Here is a 21,315-nt window from a genome sequence, read left to right as displayed (position 1 = left end):
CCCCCCCCCCCGTAAATACGTTCTAGATCCGCGCCTGGCATTGAAAAATATTAAAAATCAGATTTTGAATAATTGCACAGCTGGAGAAAATATAGGGGTAAGCATGCTTAGTGAATCATCCTGTATATGATCCATAGTGGTAATCGCACGGTTTTTAATTTAAAAGAGATTCGTTGGGTTTTTAGTTGTCGATAAGTGTGATAAGTCGGCAGTCGCTGTGATTTAAACGGCATGCTGCTCGATCGTAATAATAATATGGATCATCGCGCAAGTTTATGAACCGCTTCAGTCCGCATTATAATCGCACCAGAGTATTGCCCGCGAATTTCTCGGCGCAGCAGCATCTCTCCCGATCGCAACGCCTTCCTTATCGCAGCGGGTAGGTAAGTCTATCGTTAGTATTACTTATTAGTGGGTAAATAGTACAATACTTTATGTGTTGTAATACCAATACAGTTATAGGCGAATAACGCGTTTAGGTATATTGTGATTTGACATCAATATTGCTATTATAAATATTTTATTAACAATATTTACTTCCTATCTCGCACAGTCATCACACGTGCTCGCAGTGGCCGCCATGAATCACGGGCTTAATACCTTATATTATACAACATACTTAAGTATACTTAAAGACTTAAACTTAGGTATTAGTCATTACACTAGGTACCTATTAGTATAGGCTATAACTATTATCATTAAACATTCATCCGTATTCACATCATAATAATATGTTTGTCGAATAATTAGTTAATAACTGCAATGCGCTAACACCCATCTTCTACAAGATGGAACGATATTTATTTAAATTTAAAATTATTACACGATACCTAGTGACAATCGAAGATTTAAGTGTTATTAAAAAATCGGTTGAAGTCGGTTCAGTAGTTCAGACGCTGTGCAAAGGGACAAAAATAATTTGTATCGATTCAATGCCCAAATATGTGACGGTGTAATAATATGTTACATTAGAAACTGAGTTGTACGGTTGTACCTATATGTATAGATATTATATAGCACTTATATAGCACGGCGAGTCGTGTGTATATTATATTCTACAGATAACTACAAATTACAATTATATTAGGTAATACAAGGTGATTCACCAAGCAATGCTCGCCTCCTTTTTTTCTTCAATAATGCAGTTATTAAAAACCTGGTTTTTCAAATTTTTGAGATTTTTTGTACTACTTATGGAGTGTCTTGTGGAGATAAAAACTTTTGTTTTTGAAATGACAACGCCCCCATTCAACTATAAATTATACAGTAGATCATTTTTCTGAAGTTGTTAATGTATAAAAATCAAAATTTGTATGATATTAGTTTTTGAGTTATTTAACTTTGAGTTCTAAGGATAAAAGGTCCATGACGTAATGAGTTAATAAGATTAAGATATGAGGGCTATGCAGGTGAATTTAAAATTGTAGCCATTAATATTAATATCTATCGCGATATTAATAATTATTAAAAAAATGGCGCAAGTATAATAAAAGCCTACTAAATCCAATTTTAAGGCTATTTCATATTAATTATTTAAGGATTATTATCCTTCACACAAATATTTTAATAACTAAGAAACTACTCATTTGAATTTTGAATGTGGTACATAAAAAAAATTATCCATTAATTAGTTCATAGTAAAAGAAGTTATAGGATTCTCATTAGAAAAACAGATGTTTTTATCACCACAGGACACTCCTCAAGTAGTACAAAAAAAAATCAAGAATTTGAAAGTATATGGTCTCTGAGTGGGTGTATTTAAAAATTCCAAAAATCAATGAATAAATTCATTATTAAAGGAAAAAATGGAGGTGGGCATGCTTGGGGAATCACCCTGTATTTTAAATAAATACAGTTAATACTTCATTATTTTATCAAATCCAAAATATTTTTGCATATTATGTAGGAACTAAGTATTGCATGGCCAGCGAGGTCCTTGCCTCACGTTACAAAAAAATGTATTCTGAAGGTCTCACCTAAAAAAAAATGGCTCTCCGCCTTAATGCCGGCTTTGCAATTAGGTACATACGGAGAATACTATTATACAAGTATAATAATATAGGTACCTCTATTATCATCTATTTTTATGTGGCACTTCCACATGGGGACTGAAACATTTGTACACTGTTTGGTATATCTACATAGGCAAAAATAGCCTTTGCGGTTTGGGGGAAGCTGATTAGCTGAACCTATTATAATATTGAATAAGCTTACAAATTGTATTATATTTTTTAGGGGGCTTAACCCCTAAAGCCGCCTCCCTTATTTGCTCTTTTAGGTACCTATAAATAGTATATTTTAGCACGTTTTCCATCAGGCAAATGACGCATGGAATATTTCATTTTTGTTTTTGAGTCAATTTTTTGTACTACGCCTGTAACGTTATACATCGACGACTGCATTTTATAGTGTTAGCCACTTATTAATGTAATAATTTTGGTAACCGACTGATAAGTGCAGTAAGTCACTACATTAAACGAAAGTTAAATCGCATACCATTGATTTTATTATCTTGTTATATTTTAATACCAATGCACATTGCACGTACATCGTATGCCACATACGCAATAATATGGTCTTTGCCTATTTACGGTTTTCGATAACTATGTACAATCGCAAACATTATTAACTGCGATTATGATGACAATTAGTAATCTCTGTATTTAAAAACTTTTAAAGTTCGGATTCCTGCATTTTTTTTCTGGATGTTAGCATTATAATAAATTATTATAATATAAGCTATGTATTTTGTAACAATTGAATACCTACTCAATAATTTTATCTTTTAATGTATATTTCACAGTTACAATCCATTACAAATTGAAAATTTATTTTTAAATAATTTAAAAACTAACAGTATCTCTTTTACATTTTGACACTTTGGGTCCATTGGGATATTGATTGAAAAGTTTAAATTTGTATTTTTCTTTGTTTGGAGCCGAGGACCATTTTGGTTAGGTTTTTGAATTAATTGAATTATTCAGATAATTCCGATCTATAAAAATCAGACTTTAGAAAAGGCGTAGTTTATTATTGTACTTACCTATAGTTATAACTTATAAATATTTTACTTTTTAGAAAAATGTGGGTTTTAACGATTATTAAAAACGTTAAAATTTTTTGAAATAATTAGGTACCCTTAAGTGTCTTCCGTAAAGATTAATATTTAATATCTAATGGTCACGTTAGAATATATTAATATACTTAGTATTATGTATCGATTGTACTCGTATTGAGCCATTATTAATACTTTATTTTCAATGACATGCCGCCATATAGTAATATGTTGACACGTTCTAAATTTTAAAGCCAGACTGACAGTTTTATTATTTTAAATACTTTTATGTTATCTTATCATATAATTACAGGTAGTTTGCCAGATATATTAAATGTTAAAATGCGAATATTGTTATGTGCGAGCACCTAGACACCAGCAACAGTTAAACCATTGTTCTATGGTTAAGAGTATTATAATAATATAATCATATGCAGAAAGGCAGAATGTAGATAATTATCTATGAAATAGCACTCAAATCTCGGTCGGTTTTGAAGACGATTTACCTGTACGCTCCACTTATACAGTTATGCATATCCTCAGTATATTTTATTTTTGTATTACGCACGACGGACACGAAATATCTAAATCAGTATTATTATTAATTTCATATTTTAACAATACTTTATTGATCTGTCGGATCAATGATATTGATCACGATGGCATATTCCAGACATGTTTTATAAATGCGTTAATCGTAATATCAATAATCAAACTAATTACTTATTATTATAATGATGGTTTTTTCGCTGTTTATAATTCGTGACCACCATAGGTACGTCGAGGACCGTTGTGTTATAATACAGTTCACACGCTTTCTCTTCACGTGCGTACACCTAAATATAGTATAATAATATTTATAATACGATCTATGTTTATGAAAAATGTTCAATGAGCACAGTTTATTATAATACAATATCACCAAACGTCCAAACGTTTTATAATGTTGTGAATAAACATTTTATCATCCATGATTAACTCTCAATCGGATATCATACAGGTAAGTGGTATACATAGCGTTTTTTGTTACTTATAAAGTTATAGGTTATTACTGACCTATATCCAAGTATAAGATATCATAATATAATACAATAGATAATTATAACATTTTTTTTTTAAAAACCAGGTCAGCAAACTAGCTTTCTTAAATTTTGAAACACAATATAATATTATAATATAAAATGAAAATAAACTTTTGTTCTTATAAGTTCGTCGAAACATCCATCTTACAAACTTACGACATAACAAATTTCGTTCCATAGTTTCAAATTTTCAATTGTGTGCTGTTAGTTTTGATATTAGAGTTAATATTGACATATTATCAAACTTTTAGGTTATAAATGAGTATGTGAAATATCACAAATTGAAAATACCTATACTCATATCTCACTTAAAAATTAAAAAAACCGAAGAATGTTCTTGAGTACGTGTGTATAAGACGGAGACAACAAATTCATGAGTAGCATCCTCTGAAGTGAAACAGTCTTACACCGTACCTATAATACCATATGACATATATGATAATAATGACAAAATAATTAGATCGCCTCTGCATAAACGGATAAGCTTTAGTCTTCGAATCGTCTATAGACTGGGTTTAAAGCGGGAAAAAATTCTAGAGGAGACTAATGTCTCCATATAGTTTTAAGCGCTCCATATATAATTTTATGTATAATGTCCAATGTATAAAATCGTAATTTGTTAAAGGGGACGCTTTTTACCCGCCGTCAGAGGTAGCGGGACCAAGTCCTCCTGTACCCCCTCCCCTTTAACCCCTGTCTATAGACTATACACTATAAGTATAACAAGCAAAAGCAATATTGCATTGTACATATTTTTTACCTACGTATATTAATACATGTATAACTTCTGCTGTTATAGCGCAACACCGCAACAATTCTATTTTCCCTACATAATATTTATAAATATTATGTACAACACAATCGCCGACGCAGTTATAAGAATATTATTATGGTCTTTGCGGTTGTGTACAAAGTCTTACAACAGCATTGTTGTGCACTGTACAGGAGACAATTATTTTATCATTACGTGCGTACGGTTGTCGATTAAGTGGCGAAACGAACCTAAAATAACCCATAAGCAACCTAAAATTGACACAGAGCCCACCTTCTTACTAACTATTTTTAATAAACAAACATGAGAACTATGGGTACTATAGCATCACTATTAGTTATTAGTTTATTACTATTTGCCTACGATAATATATTATTTAGTTATTGGTTTTTTACATTCGTATTGAGCACACATCACCNCCACCCACCCTCCCACAACCAATTTATAATAAACACGAGTACTATGGGTACTATAGCATCACTATTAGTTATTAGTTTATTACTATTTGCCTACGATAATATATTATTTAGTTATTGGTTTTTTACATTCGTATTGAGCACACATCACCCACCCACCCACCACTAAATATTAAAAATAACGAGAAGCATATCTTAGCTTCTCTAAGATCATGTTCGTTTGGGAACTGTGTCGATTGCTGATAAAAATTAAAAGTACCAAATAAAGTAAAAATAAATGAATAAATTAGTAATAATAATAGTACATATATGTACACATTTTATCATCGGTTTGAATTATTATTTTCAATTACTGGCTACTGCGGTAGTCCTACAGTTTAAAATGTGTATGCATATATGTAACCAGGTAACCTATATAGTTGGCTGCATATCTGAACTTTTGCCGTTGTCGTCGTAGCCCTGCAGTAGAGCAGAAAGAAAGGCCAGCGTGTGGTATATAATATTATATATAAATTATATTATAGTATGTTCATATTTGTACATAATAATATTATTATTGCAGTCTTCAAGGTTTGTTAAATGTTGCCTGCTTGTAAGAATTGTTTTATCCTTTCAATTTTTGTCGCAGCTCACTTCCAAATTTCCAATAGACAGAATTAAAATGACTTAAAAATACACAAATAATGAAATAAATAATTATTAAAACAAATTACTTTATAAATATTATATGGAATATTTTCAAGGCTAAACGTTAAATGCGTTGAATGTTTTGATTTAAAAAACAATGTTATTATGTGTGTGTAGTTTTTTTTGTCTGTTATCACCTTTCGGAGCAGTAAAAATACTTCAATTTTTTTACTCTGAAGGAGGTTTTAGATAGGAAATTGGGTATAGCTGGTACCTTTGGGTGCCAAAAGTAAAAATTACCAGTAATTTTTTAATATTTGGAAAATACAAAATAAAAATACAAATAATGAAAAACGGGAGTATATTTACCCAAACCCATTTTTGACAGAATCAGATAGGTAACAGAATACTGGTAACACGTTACCTACAAGTTGAATATATTCAACTCTACACGACACGGCGAGCTGTGAATTCCCCTTTATATGTATTAATATATTGCTTACAATAAGTCGTTCCAATAAACCTTCGTATTTAAATGTACATATTTTATTTTAATGCATGTTCACACTTTGTACATGTTCAAGGTTGAACCTAGATAGCTCATACGATATTGTACAAATCTATACTACCAAATACATGTTATTTATTTACATTTTATGTCATATTTTTATTTATTTTTATGTTTGTTTAAAATGTCATGAATCAAATATTTCTATACGAGTATAATTCACGTCAAGTCAATTTTATGGGTCCACTAGGCTCAATATATTTGTAATGGAATTAGAGTGTTATTATTTTATGGTAGATATATCTTGCGCGTTTTTAATTTAAAAAAAAAACAGAACAACGACCAAAAAATCAACAACACCAACAACAACAACAAAAAACCACCAACCAGAACTTATAATTTCGAATAACAACAGTCAACAAAATATTTTATTAATAACTATGATAAATGATAATATAAACAATAACAACAACAACGACGACGATCAACATTCAACAGACCGTCGCCGCTCAAACGTCTGTGCCCGGTGGTCGTGTCCGTCCGCAGTGTCGCCCCACTCGTGAGAACCGCGGGGGGAGAGGATCAGTTGGCTGCACTAAGGCGATCGTGGTCCTCTGTCGCAGTATGTTGTTCTCCGCACACGCACAGACACGGAACATAAATAGCCATTTATTATTATTACATCCGGTGGTGGTGGTAGCGGTGGCGGCGGCGTATCAATGAATCGTTGATGGAGTGCGGAGCGCGGAGTGCGGACAGTCGTTGTCAGTGATAGTAGTGCGTTACCATTATTATGAATGAATCCAAGTGAAACGTAGTAAATTGAGTTTGTTGTGGGGGCACCGTGTTCGTGGGTCTGTGTATGGTGAAGGTATACTGTGGTTTTTTTCCTCCGTTTACCCTTTCCCGCCCAATCAACGTCGTGTAACTGTGTAAGTATCTCAATATTGCTAATATTATTAATACTATTATACCTAAACGTCTTCAAGTGGTTCGAATTCGTTGTGTTCCGTATTCCGTATTCTGATACTTCCGGTCGTCGCCGTTCCGTTTTGTGTGCAAACGTATAATATTGTCATACCTGTTATATCGCCGTCGTCGTATGTTCAATATGTTACCTCGTTTCCGGTGGCCAAATCGGTACATAACCGATGGTGGTACAGCACGAATGGAACGTGTGACCCGGCAGTCGTCTTATTAATACCGGAACGTCATCTTCAATCGAATTGTGTGTTCCAGCAGAACCAGCGGCGCCGACGACGGCTGCGGCTCATTCAATCAACTGTCGTGTCATGTCGTCCCTATCGTTGCCAAGGGTGTTGCAAAACCGAAAGACTAGTCTGGACCAGGAACGTGAGCACTTTGAAAAGATTCAGGTAAGGTATCAACAAATTAGTAGGATTCTGTCGGGTAACCTTGACACCTCAGCCTCTTGTTCTAGCTGTACGTCCACTTTGACGTGTTCCGTCATCGCTATTGCAATGTAATGTATACATTATATGTATATATAATATAATATACATGGACCCTATAGTTTGTAGTAGAAAATAAACACTTCAAACCTATGTATTGGCCCAATGCCAATACCACTTGTTACAATTAAACATGTTAATATTATTCAAATACTTTGAGATAAAGATTTCACTTGAACAATAATTAAATGATTAGTATTGATTATACATTTATAACTTAGACTATTGTCATCATTCATACCATAACTTTTGTTTTATTTTTTATTAAATTGAATAATAAGTATCTTATAATTAGATAGTGCAGTGTTTTATAGCCACATTTAGAAGAACTGAGTACATTTTCTACTTTTTGTCACCTTCAGTAATATTTTTCAGAGGTGTAACAAACTGCACCAAATTTTTCATTGTAATAATGGAAGAATTTCATGTAAGAACTTTTATACAGTTATACCTATTTACATGTATTGGCTTACCTATTTTATTTTATTTTTGATATCTGTATGAATTATTTATTTTATTATGATTCATTATTTCTTTAATGCGAGTAATAAGTCAATGTAAATAAGTACTCCCAAATAATTTATTTTAAATGTAGGTGCTATGTTATATTAAAACTATTCTTACTATTACAGTAACTATTCCTGTTATTTTAATAATACTTAATTACTGACACTTACAAGTAATACTTATTGCACTTACCTTAGATTAAAAACTAATTAGATCTAAACCACAAGCTTCCAAAAAATGGGAAAACTGAATTTTGTATGATTAGATATAAATTGTCATATACCTAGTATTATTTTGTACCTATTATATTTTTTTCAGGCTGCAAGCATTAGTAAAGCAATCAATACATTGGAGAACCCAGTAAAAGAAAAACATGCTAGAAGTATCCTTTTCTTAATACATAATAAATTATATAAAATATATTATAATACTTATTTTATAATTTTCAATAATCCATAAAATTAATTCCTTATAACAAATTATTTTAGATGCCATTATAGGTACATTTCAAGAGAAAAGTGCAGAGACTTTTTGGCGTTGTGTCACTAAATTACCATTACAAGAACACCGTATTGTGGCCTGGAAATTTTGCCACGTGTTACATAAAGTTTTGCGGGAAGGCCATCCAAATGTTGTAGCGTCATCACAAAGACACAAAACACTTTTACAGGACTTAGGAAAATTATGGGTACAGTTAAATTTTTTCTCGTCATCATTATATAGAAAAATAGTTTTCATTTTATCAATAAATTGTATTATATATGCAATTTAAAGGTTCATTTAAAAGATGGTTATGGAAAGCTCATTCAACAGTATTGTCAATTACTACTTACAAAATTAGATTTTCATAGACGAAACCCTGGATTCCCCGGCAATCTAGTTTTATCCGAAGAAGATCTTTGTAGAATTGGAGACAATGACGTAAATAATTATTTTCAAATGTGTGTGGAAATGTTTGATTATATTGATGAAATTCTAGGACTTCAGTCTGCAAGTAAGTGTAATTATGGAAACTCATAATTTATATTGTTCTGGTCATGTGTATTTATTTATTTTTTCTTTTAGTTTTTGGTTCATTGGATATGTCTCGCTCAAATTCAATGACTAGCCATGGCCAGTGTCGATTGGCTCCTTTATTGCCTTGCATATTAGATTCTGCACAGTTGTATGATCTATGTGTGAAAATCCTGTTTAAAATGCATGCTACGCTACCACCTGATCTATTATCTGGCCATAGAAAACGTTTCCTAAGACAATTTACCATACTACGTCAATTTTATTTGGGGTCATCTAATCTTCAGTATTTTAAAACACTAATACAGATACCTCTTTTACCTGAGGTAAAATAATTATAAAATAGTGTTTACATTTAATTATGATTATGATTACTATTATATGTATTAGAACCCTCCAAATTTTTTGGTACAAGCGGAATTATCTACCTATGTTACTCAAGCTGCCATTGTATTACCAGATGAAGATCCGTCAGAGAGTAATAGTATGATTGGTGAACTTGTTGATCTGGGAATTGGTAATAGCGTCACTAGCAGTGAAACAAGTCAAAGATCTTTGTCTCCTGATATTTTAACCCAAAGGTATATCATTTTATTTTTTTAGTAAACAAAATAGGGACTTAAACTTATGTACTTCACATAATTTTATGAACAGTATTTATATATATTCTACAGTTGAAATTAGTATGGATATTTATTAATTCTTATTTCTATAATACTAAATGTAATTAATACATCTATGAACATACTTTGCAGGGACAACATGATTCAGCATTTACACGGAGAATTGAACGCTCATCAATCATTAATAATTCAATTAAAACAACAAGTTTCTACATTAGAAATGGAATTGGCAAAAAAAGTATGGGTCTTATTAAAAGAGGACGATGCTACAAATAAAGATTGATTTTTTCTATTGAATGATAATATAGAAGTGCTTCAAAAAAAGTTTTGGTTATCTTAGAGGACAACTACTCCCATGTGGTTACTGTCTGGTGGATGGTGTGGTTTTACGATGACACTCTTGAAAATCAACTTGTATTAAATACAGAAGTAATTGTGAAACAACAATTTTAAGATCAACAAAATTTTTTTTTTGAAGCACTACTATATGTTTATACAATAAAAAAAAATCAGTCTTTTTTAGTTAATCCTTTAATAATGTATCGTATAAATTATTTATTTTATTTATTGATTATTAAATTCCATAGGACAGTGAGTTAACACAAGAAAGGCTTATCAGAGATGATTTACTACACCAAGTAAATTCTATGGACAATTTTGATGAATTGGATAGTAAGTTGTCATACAATATACATTAAGACAAAAATGTCATAGTCAATACTGTAGTGGAGAATTATGTGTGTCATCAATAGAGTCCGGATTTGTATGCATTTATATATTTGTAATGAGTGTATGCATTTCGATGGGAGTAAGAAATGTGGACGATTTGTGTAACAGATAATGCATAGAAAAAAGTTTATTTTGCATTTAAATGCATATTTTAGAGATGACTGCATATTTGAACATTTTTGCATATTCAAGCATATTTTGTATAAAAGTTAATTAAGCCAATTATTTTGTTTCAATTTCATCGCTGAAATTATTAGTTCATTACGTATTTTTGGGAAATAAATGTTATTCTCCGTATGTTATCGCCAGTAAATTGTGCACTAGTGCTGATATATCATTTCCTAATTCGCGTTCCGTAAATTTATTAATTACAATTTTCATTTCATTACAATTTATAAATTTTAAAATGCCGAAAAGTCAAAGCACTATTCCAACTTTAATAAAAACATGGATTGCTCTTCATTAAATATTTACTGTTCTTTAATAAATGTTTAAAGTCAATGTCTATAATTAAAAAATTAAGTTTATCTAATTTTGTTGAATTATTATTTATGGAAGACATTTTAAAAAAAAATATTAAAATGCATGTATTTTGGGTATAAGAGCATATTTTTGCGTATTATTAAAAAAAATAAGAGCATATCAAGTGCATATTTTGAAGTTTTTTGATGCATAAATGCATACTATTTTGGCCTTTTTGAGTGCATACAAATCCGGACTCTAGTCATCAATAAGTATTTTGTAATATTCTAATTTTTATATTAATGTGTAATAGACATCCAGATTTTTATTACTAGATGTTTGATGCTCACTAAAATTTATATTTTACTTTGAAAATTATTGTGATCTAGAGAATTGTTTGATAATCAGCTGAATCACGTGTATGATTTCAGTTACATTTGCATTAATAAATTATAATTATAATATTAGTAACAGCATTTATAATATTTTAAAATTATAATTATCATTTATAGAAAAATATAAATTGCTTGAAGAAAAGTTTAACAAATTGAAAGAAGTGTATACAAAATTGAGAGAAGAACATATTACATTGTTAAGACAGGTAATAATTTGTTATCAAACTCTTATTTACATCATAATATTATGTTTTTAGTTTGGTGCGCTAAATAACTAATTTTTAGAAAGCTGTCGTCGATAAGTCACTGAAAGGATCTGAAAAAATGACTAGATTTGCTCAGGCTGCCAATTCCTTGTTACTGTCCATTGTAAGCTATAGTTGTGTTTTATGTGATGGGCAAGGTATTGGGAAGGTGTAGGTCAATTATTGAATGATTGGTTGTACAAATTATGGTTCTCTTTTTTAATTGATTTAGTTATTCAAATATATTTTTAGTTTATAGTTGAATATTATGATAATAGTTGGTCAAGGGTGTAGTGCTTGTTTAAACTTAATTTATTTTAATACATTATGTGGGATAATTTTCATCAAATTTTCAAAATCTCATTATTATTAAAAATAAGAACTGTTTACTCTTAAACAGAATATTTTTTCGTTAAATGTTGGAATTAAAAATTAAATTTAAGCTAGTAATTAATTATTTATAAAAATTTAAAATATAGAACAGTCATGCCCAACCCGCGGCCCGCGGGCCACATGTGGCCCGTTACAAATTATTAAAATAAAACAAAATATTCCAAAAAAAGTAAAATTATTACAAAATACGATTTTAATTAATTTATAAATAAAAAATACAAATATAAAAATAAAAAGTATATAAAAATGTTTTTATATTGCAACCTACTATGTGTACCTAACTAAATTATATTAAGATTGAGATTATGAGTACTTTTATATTTGGTGGCCCGCTCGATTACAAATGTTTACCAAAGTGGCCCGCCGAGGAAAAAAGGTTGGGCATCACTGATATAGAAGAATAAAATAGTGGCCCGACATCTTGCTGGGTACTCCTCTGCTACTAGTTTGCTCAATGAAGTTGATATACTAATTAATTAACTATATATTAGTCATTGAATTCTTAACTATCAAATGAAGGGATTAGAAAAATATTCTAATTTGGAATATGAAAAATGTATGTTGTCTTTCAAAAAAGTAAAACTTAAATAATGATAACAATATTCCAAAATAATTGTATAATTTTGTAAATATTTTCAAAAATATTAATAGTATTTAAAATAATACATAGTTCAAGTTAAAAGTTAACAATATTTATGAATTACAAACATTATACATACATACAATGTATGTTGTATAGCACTGTAGCAAACTGAAATGATATTTTTAAGGTTAATTCAACGGAATACATGTGTAAAATTAATATATTATTGTAATTTAATAATTTTTGTCCACTTAAAAACGAAAGTAGTTTGGAAATTAGAAACAGATGTATATAATTTAGTGTAATTAGTAGTATTTCATTGGGCATTGTAGTAAGCATCACTGTAGGTATCTATATCAATATATAAGTATAAATATTAAATAATATTCCTTTGTAGATATTAACATATGTAAAATTAGCTTGACCATCATTATTTTTATTATTGTATTGACCTTCTATTATATTATTGAAGATAAAAATATAATTTATTCGCTCATTATGTAGGTTTTATTTCCAATTATTATCATTTATTTTGCTATTTCTTTATAATTTTTCAAGCACCAAAATAATCTAAATGTCTTTCAAATTAAAATTATACTACTTGATATTAAGTTATATAAGTGATATATATTTTATGATTCAAATAAAATGACTTATTACAAATTCTTGTTGTCCATTTAGATGAAATCTGTTTGCAGAATACTATAAGCCAGCGGTGGCAAACCTAAAGGTGTCATGCTGACCAAATTATAATGGCACTTGCAAATAATTTTTATTTCATATCCTTATAGTTGCATTTCATGAAAAATACCCTGTATTCATTTATTATTTGTGTATGTTTATTTCCCCCCAACCTATGAATTTGATCAAATTAAAACAAAGGAATAATACATTGATAAGTGAAGCTAGTTTTACTTGTGTTTAAATAACATTTTTAAAATTTATAAAATAAAAAACTTAATATTAACATTTTTTTGAAAATCCCACTATTCAAAAATAACTTCGTAGGCATGTACAAAAATCTACAATTTTACCATTCCTGTCATGAGCATCTATAAATATAATTTAATTAAAACGTGTTATATAATATTTTATGATGTTTATAAGTATTTATATAGTAGATAAATGTACAATATTGATGTTTATATTAGTGTATATTTTATTTAAAAAAATGTTGTATTTTGAAATAAATCTGGTTATTATAGAAATCTGACGTAGACAAGCAGTTGTCCAACATGCGTACTGTTGAAGTTAATATGGGACCTCAAAGAATAAAGTTTGAAGAGGAATTAATAGCACTCCAAACTACTGTGGATTCAACCACTCGTCAAAATGATGTATGTATAATATTATACAAACCATATACATATTTATATCAACAAATAATTTTTGATTAGGAACTTCTGATGGCAACTGAAGTATTGAAGACTGAAGTTAGTGAAGCAAAGCAAAAATTGACTGATGCCGTACTTATAAAATCTGATTTAGAATTAAGACTTTCAGAATCTGAGGAATTACGATTTTCAAATAATGCTCTTTGGTTTGGTTAGTACATAATGTTATTTATAATGGGATCACACATTAATAATTTTTAAGGAAAGAATTAAGTCAGGAAATTGTTTGAGGACTATCAAAATTACTAAAATCGGTAAAAACCATGTGAACAAAAATGATAAATTACGACACTAGATAGTATATTAATATTGGTTTTTACTTTTTTTTCTTGTTTGTGGGTCGGATAAAATTTGTATGCCGAATGTTATTTAATGACCCCTGGTGTACAACATGCCTATTTATTTTACTTATTTGATGTTTATACAATATGTGATTTTTATTAGAATGCTGTCGTAAAATAATTGAACATACATGTGCAATTATAGATGATCCTTCTATGTCTTCAGCTACTTGTTCGCCTGGTATGTTGTCCAAATATATTATAATTGTAGTACTTTCTAATATTTGTTTTCTCTTGGTCGATTTAGAATGTGTATCTCTAATCAAAGAAAAACTTGTTAGTACCATTGAAAAAGGAAAAGACGAGGTTGCAGGGTTTGCCCATTATGTTGCCATGTACATTATTTTTGGAAAAGCTGTATCAAACACAAAATCTGACCTGAATGATGCTCAAAGTAAATAATTTTCACCCTGTTTTGTTATTTAATATTGGTATTACTTATTTTGTCAATAATAATTTTATTATTTATATTATATCTAGAGCTGTTAGATAAATGCAAACAAGTAGGAAAAGACAGTGTAAAACTCTTAACAGCTTGGCAGACGGGTATCAAAATTGATGAATGTTGTAAGGGTCTTAACAATACATTGAATGATGTAGAATCTATGGCGTCTTCAACACAAGCAAATGAATCTTTGGGTGATTTGGTTGAAGATGAGCTTAGTATAATGGATAGAGCAATTGAAGAAGCAGCTAAACGCATTCAAGTACACATTAAAAGTTAAAATACAAAATATTTTTTAAAATAATAATTCCATATATCTAAAATGTTAGGAAATGATCACCGAATCTAGAGCCGCACATTCTGGAATTAAATTGGAAGTTAATGAACAAATTTTGGAATCATGTACTTCTCTTATGGCTGCAATCAGAGTCTTGGTGCACAAATCACGCAAACTTCAAGCTGAAATTGTAGCTAATCAAGGTTCTAATGGGTCAGCTAAAGAATTTTATAAACGTAACCATCAGTGGACTGAAGGACTTATTTCTGCAGCCAAATCTATTGGTTTAGGTGCTAAAGGGTTGCTGTAAGTACCAATATTATTGAATATTGAAAAAATGTAGCTATAATAATATATAAATAACATAAAATAAGTTTTTTTCAAGAAGTTCACATTATTTTGCCCACACCATTTTTTTTGAAGTTGTGGGAAACAAATTTGTTTATTATTGACTGAGTATAGATATTACAGAAAGCGATAATTATTTTAAATGAGCATAATTTTTGCTAGCAAAGTTGTTTGGACATAACCAACTGTACTCGACTATATTCTAAGCTCAACAGAATTTTGACTTTCAAATCTATAGAATTCTATAAATAAAGAAATATTTGATTTTTTTTTTTAAATTTAAATTTGGATTAGATTTATCAGTTATTTGATGGTTAAAATTGGTAACAAAATCAATACTTATTAATTATTAGTTTGATTCACTAATCATAAAAATAATTTATTTATATATCAGACCTATTTTTAAAGTATTTCTTAATAGAAATGTTTATTAATATAAATGCTTAATTATATCTCCATTATAATCATATTACTTACGTCTTACTATACAACATTTTTCTTTATTTTGTTGGATTGGGTTAAATTATAAGTGCAAATATTTTTATATTACTAGTTATTAGTTTTTGTTTTAAAGTAAATTTTTTAAATTTGTTACATCATAGTTTAGTATATTTTGAAAACTTTTTAAGATATTATTCACTTTTGTAATGTATAAGTTAACTGTGTTAAGATGTTGATACTGTTACTTTAACTGATAATGAACATGTAAAAATATAATATATGAATTTGTATTTAATCATAGTCTAAAAATAATAAATTGTTCATAAATTATGTTCTAAAAATTAAATATGGTTTTAACAGAGATGCGGCAAATGAGGCTGTAAGTGGCGAAGGAAAATTAGAAAGATTAATAGTTGCTTCTCATTGTGTGGCTGCTGGAACAGCACAACTTGTAGTTGCCAGCCGTGTAAAAGCTTCACGAAACAGCGATAATTTGGCTGAATTATCACAAGCTTCACGTAATGTTACAAATGCTACTGCTACGGTGGTAGCCACTGCCAAATCTTGTGCCCAATTAGTTCAACAAACAGGTAAAAAACAACTACACAATTAATAGTTATAATATTTTTGTTCAGAATTTATTTATTATTATTTTTTCTATATATATTTTTCAGAAGAACTAGACTTAGGTGTCCTGAATGAACATCAAACAAAACGTTTAGAAATTGAGTGCCAAGTCCGTGTGTTAGAATTAGAGTCATCATTAGAAAAAGAAAGAATGAAGTTATCTTCATTGCGTAAATTACATTACCAAGACGATCAAAGTTAGCGAACAAAACAAACATTTTCTCTTACCTATAATATTAGTCTTTTGTATCAGATTGAATCTGCTTCCAAATAATTTTTTTTCTAATAATTTGACTGTCAAGTTGATAATTTTCTACTGCTCAACCTACTACTATTAGACAAATTACATGTTAAATTTCTTCTTATTCCATTTTAAGCTTATTAAATTATTGATATTTTTTTAACATTTTATTTCTAATCATGAAAACGGGTTTTAGTAACCTAACTGTATGGCTGTTAAATAATACTATATAGTACCAGTTTCAGAGATCTCTTTACTCGTGTTTATAAAGTTGTTCTTTAATATTATGAAATTGCCAGTCATACATTGAATGTATAGGACTTTTGTACAATAACTATAATATTATTTATTAATAATTATTCAGATTCCATTTTTATTTTACTTTCTTACTGTTTATTGAGCACGCTTGAAATAATTACTTTCTATTTTTTTAAATGTTATTTCACTTGTTGACGTTTATATTAAAAAGTTATGTAGTTTGTATCTTAATGTTTTTTACTAACAATGTATTAAACAAATAATCTAATATTTATTGTTAAAATAATGGATATTATGTTTATTATAATTATATCGTACACATCGTGTAAAATAAGAATGTACCTGGGCGGCGTACCAAGATAGGTTTGCTATGCACAGGTCTGGCGTATGACTATAATATCTTTAGGCTTGTAAATCTGACAAGGTTGCGGGTGGGAAACCAATCGCCACTGGCACTACAAGGTACTTTCTTATTCCGCGGTGAGTATAATTGTTGCACACGCGATCAATTAGATATAAGTCATTATGTTTATATACATTTTTTTCTAAATATAAGAAAACATAAGTTAAAACTTTTTATTATTACTTTATTTGTGGCATATTTTATAATTTTTCTACTTAGCTTACTTATTGGGCCATTGATCTGCGCCAATTCACAAACTATTGTTAATCATTGTAACTTAACCAAATATTTAATTATGTTTCCTTTTTTTATATTATATTATTATTATTACTATACATCTTATATAATAAAATGTGAACTATTACTACTTATTTGGCTGATAATAATTTGTTTCCTACCTTAAAAAATCTTTTTGATTACATTTAGTTTTGACAATTAATAAGTACAATATAAAAGTAAAGTTTCCTACAAGAAGAAAAAGTAAAGACATAAGATTAAATTAAAAGTCTGTATGATTGAAGAAAGATAGTAATATTCAAATGATATTCTTGTTGGTTTGAGAAGATATTTATTGTATTGAAAGAGATTTAAGTTGAGGTCTAAAGTGACAATCGGTGGTCACAATGTGTTGATAGATTGAGGCAGATGAAGAGTAAGTGGTTAATAGCACAGACCATTCGGCCATTATGAAGTGTGCAGAGAGGGGAATCATTCAAAGATGGTGTAAAGAAATGAGAACTGAAAAGGAAGTTGCGTATGGCCAAACCGGAGGACAAGGAGTGATGTTATGCTTTTTCTAGAAATATTGAAGTTGTGAAACCAGGGTAGTATTGGGATGGTTGAAGATGAATTTATGTGCCAGGAGAGAGTGACTCTCAGTGTTTGAACCATAAATTGGATGTGCAAGTCCTAAAGATGGGGATTAAGTCAGACCATGGGATTTTTGTACTTGAATGACATCTAAGGAAAGCTGAGGATTTAGCTAGCTTGTCGGTCATTTATCTCAATTCCATTGTGGCTTGGTAGTTGGTACCCACAGTAATTAAATGTCAGTACCAGATTCTGTTAGAGAATATAAAATGTCTTAATAGTGATTATAAGAGGAGAAAGATGCGATTTGAAAACATTAGAACTGAGAGCTTGAAAACCTGACAGAGAGTCAGTGGCCATGAGAAATTGAATTGGTGGAAAGGATGAGATTATATTGAGTGCTTCAATAATTAGTCTCGTACCCTTAGCTATAAACTATTTATAGATACTTTCAAATACCTACTTACATTACAACTTTTTATAAATATATTTTTTATCTTATACATCAACAGAACTGATTTTCATGTTTTACGTTAATTTTATAAATAATTTTACACCTTATCATTTAGATTTAGTCTAACTATACAAATATAATAACTATCTGATTTTTTTTGTCGAAGTATTAGAATTTTCGTTTGAGTATAATAGTATAATTCACAGTAAAATAATAAGGCTTTTTATTTTTAAATTTGCGTGTTTAGAATAAAAATAGAAAATATGTTAACTAAAACGAATAAAAAGGTATTTAAAGTTTAAACTAGGTACGTATTTGATGCTTAAAAAGTATTTTAATACTCTTACTCTAGTATTTAACAAGACTGAGCATCTACTGGGTACCATAGTATGGTCGGTGACCGCGGAGGTCACAATACAACCCACCAGGAGGTTCTGTCGGTTCCAGTCAAGTATCATTAATTTTGGACACTATATAGTACTATACTACTATAGTAGGTACCCGGGAAAAGTCTGTGCTGTACAGAGAAAAAATAAGTATTTATACTTTGCTATTATGTTCTTAATTCTTGTGTCAAACAAATTTAAAAGTTAGGGGTCTTATAAGTTGCTTAAAAGCACAACAAAAATGTTAAAGATACGTGGGTATGTTTTTAAAAAAAAAACATTACCTAAAAGTTTATACTTGAAAAAATGTATCAAAGTAAAAAGTATTTAATTGGCAAATTATGAAATGTTTAATTTTTTTAACAAAGAATTTAAAATTTAAAACTAGGTTCCTTATAGATAGTTCATACCGTGACCACAAAGTCTAAAAAATGTATAAACCGTTTTTTTTATAGATGATTTAAGTTAAAATGTAGAAAAAATTTGATATTTCAACTAGGAAAAACCATTTTAGTTATTATGTTGTAATTTAAAAATATTCGTGGGTATATGAAAGAGAAAATCAGAAAAAGATTATTATATTATTTCATACACATAATATTAAGACATTTTCAAATGTAATGTTTTTGGAAAAAATTGATTCAACCAACAGTTTAACTAATATCATAGTAAGTACCTACATAATAGGCATATTAAATTACTTCAACCGTAATTATACATTGATATAACAAACTAAAATTGGTAATGATTTAGCTTAAACATAAATGTACTGTCTCTAATCTATCTATTTGCAGTTTGATATATTTTTATTTTTAAAAATTCCTTTTAACTTCCGTAAAAACATTTTTAATACCTATTATGTCCATAATACGATCCTCAGATGAAATATACAAATAATTAAGAACAATTAATAACCTTGAAGAACTTAAGATATAATGTTTAAAAGTGCATTAATCATTCATTCTAAGTATATAAGAGTAGGTATTCAAGTGTATTATTTCAATTTATACGCACCCTGAATTCAATCTATTGCATAAGACCACTTATACAAACGATTATACATCTGTTGAAACCACGGATTAATATACATAAATATGTATATACATGTACGAGTTAGGTTGTAGTTAGGTATGTAAGAATTATAACATTCTGTAAATAGTCACTTGTATTTTTAAATAGTCCTAATATATAACAGAACATAACCAAATTAAAGATGAAGTTGAAATCTATCAAATGAAGTAATCCTTTTGACTCAGCTGCTTGCTGCTCTATCACTTTTTTCATTAATTAAATTGTTTAATAAAACCAGAAGAGGGCTCAATACTTTCTTTAATGAAACACAAGCAAATACCTGTGCCGTCCATCGGGTCAAGCATACTCTTTTTAGCTCAATAATAGATTTGTATTTCATATCTTTTTGAATTTTAACAAATTTTGCATGTACAGAAGAACCGGATACAAATATATATAAATTCTCCACTGTACCAAAAAACATTTTTACATTTGTTACATTTTTACAAACATCGGATATAATGAGATTAAGTCTATGGTTATAACAGTGCACATAAATGGCTTGAGGTATACTTCTTCACGAAACAATGCTTGAACCCCATTCAACCGTCCACTCATTACACTGGCCCCATCATAAGTTTGTGAAACACATTTCATAATATCAATATTACTATTGGCAATAATTTCTTTAATATATACAAGAAGAGATTTAGCACATAATGACTTAGCTGCTCGGTAGCCCATAAAACGCTCATAAATTACACCATTCAAGAAGTATCTTATAACTACTGATATCTGCTCTATTTTGCTTATGTCTTTTGTTTCATCTACTATAATAGAAAAATATTGAGACTTTTGTAGCTCATCACTTATTATGGCTTGGATCATATCATTAAAAATTGACAACATTTCATTTTGAATCTGTGGACTGGTGTACTTGGCGTTATTTGGTAATGATCTTCTTTTTGATTTAAATTCATCATTAAAATTTTCCAT

At 29.3% G+C, this 21,315-nt stretch overlaps 2 protein-coding genes across 7 annotated transcripts; one reads left to right on the top strand and one right to left on the bottom strand.

The window, feature by feature from the left end:
• Window positions 1-312: 312 nt before the first annotated feature.
• On the top strand, window positions 313-17,708 carry LOC111026421 (huntingtin-interacting protein 1). 6 transcript variants are annotated; one of them, XM_022304505.1, is made up of 19 exons: window positions 313-383; window positions 7,700-7,836; window positions 8,758-8,821; window positions 8,928-9,127; window positions 9,214-9,433; window positions 9,505-9,779; window positions 9,844-10,034; window positions 10,209-10,314; window positions 10,664-10,748; window positions 11,780-11,868; window positions 11,948-12,031; window positions 14,089-14,220; window positions 14,281-14,428; window positions 14,722-14,799; window positions 14,866-15,012; window positions 15,099-15,325; window positions 15,393-15,646; window positions 16,490-16,719; window positions 16,804-17,708. In XM_022304505.1, exons 2-19 carry the CDS (start codon window positions 7,753-7,755, stop codon window positions 16,956-16,958), a joined length of 2,769 nt encoding a protein of 922 aa, XP_022160197.1. In that variant the 5' UTR covers window positions 313-383; window positions 7,700-7,752; the 3' UTR covers window positions 16,959-17,708. The 6 variants fall into 6 exon arrangements, with proteins under 6 accessions (XP_022160197.1, XP_022160198.1, XP_022160196.1 ...); XM_022304506.1 differs by having other exon boundaries at window positions 365-383; window positions 7,703-7,836; XM_022304504.1 differs by lacking the exon at window positions 313-383 and adding an exon at window positions 7,050-7,392 and having other exon boundaries at window positions 7,703-7,836.
• Window positions 17,709-20,814: 3,106 nt separating this feature from the next.
• On the bottom strand, window positions 20,815-21,315 carry LOC111026435 (zinc finger MYM-type protein 1-like). Its single transcript, XM_022304532.1, has one exon. It carries the CDS (start codon window positions 21,313-21,315, stop codon window positions 20,815-20,817), a length of 501 nt encoding a protein of 166 aa, XP_022160224.1.

Source organism: Myzus persicae, unplaced genomic scaffold, assembly GCF_001856785.1.
Source record: "Myzus persicae strain clone G006 unplaced genomic scaffold, MPER_G0061.0, whole genome shotgun sequence".
NCBI classification, from domain to species: domain Eukaryota; kingdom Metazoa; phylum Arthropoda; class Insecta; order Hemiptera; family Aphididae; genus Myzus; species Myzus persicae.
The sequence above is the reverse complement of the archived record's forward strand: the minus strand, read 5'-3'. Positions and strand labels throughout refer to the sequence as shown.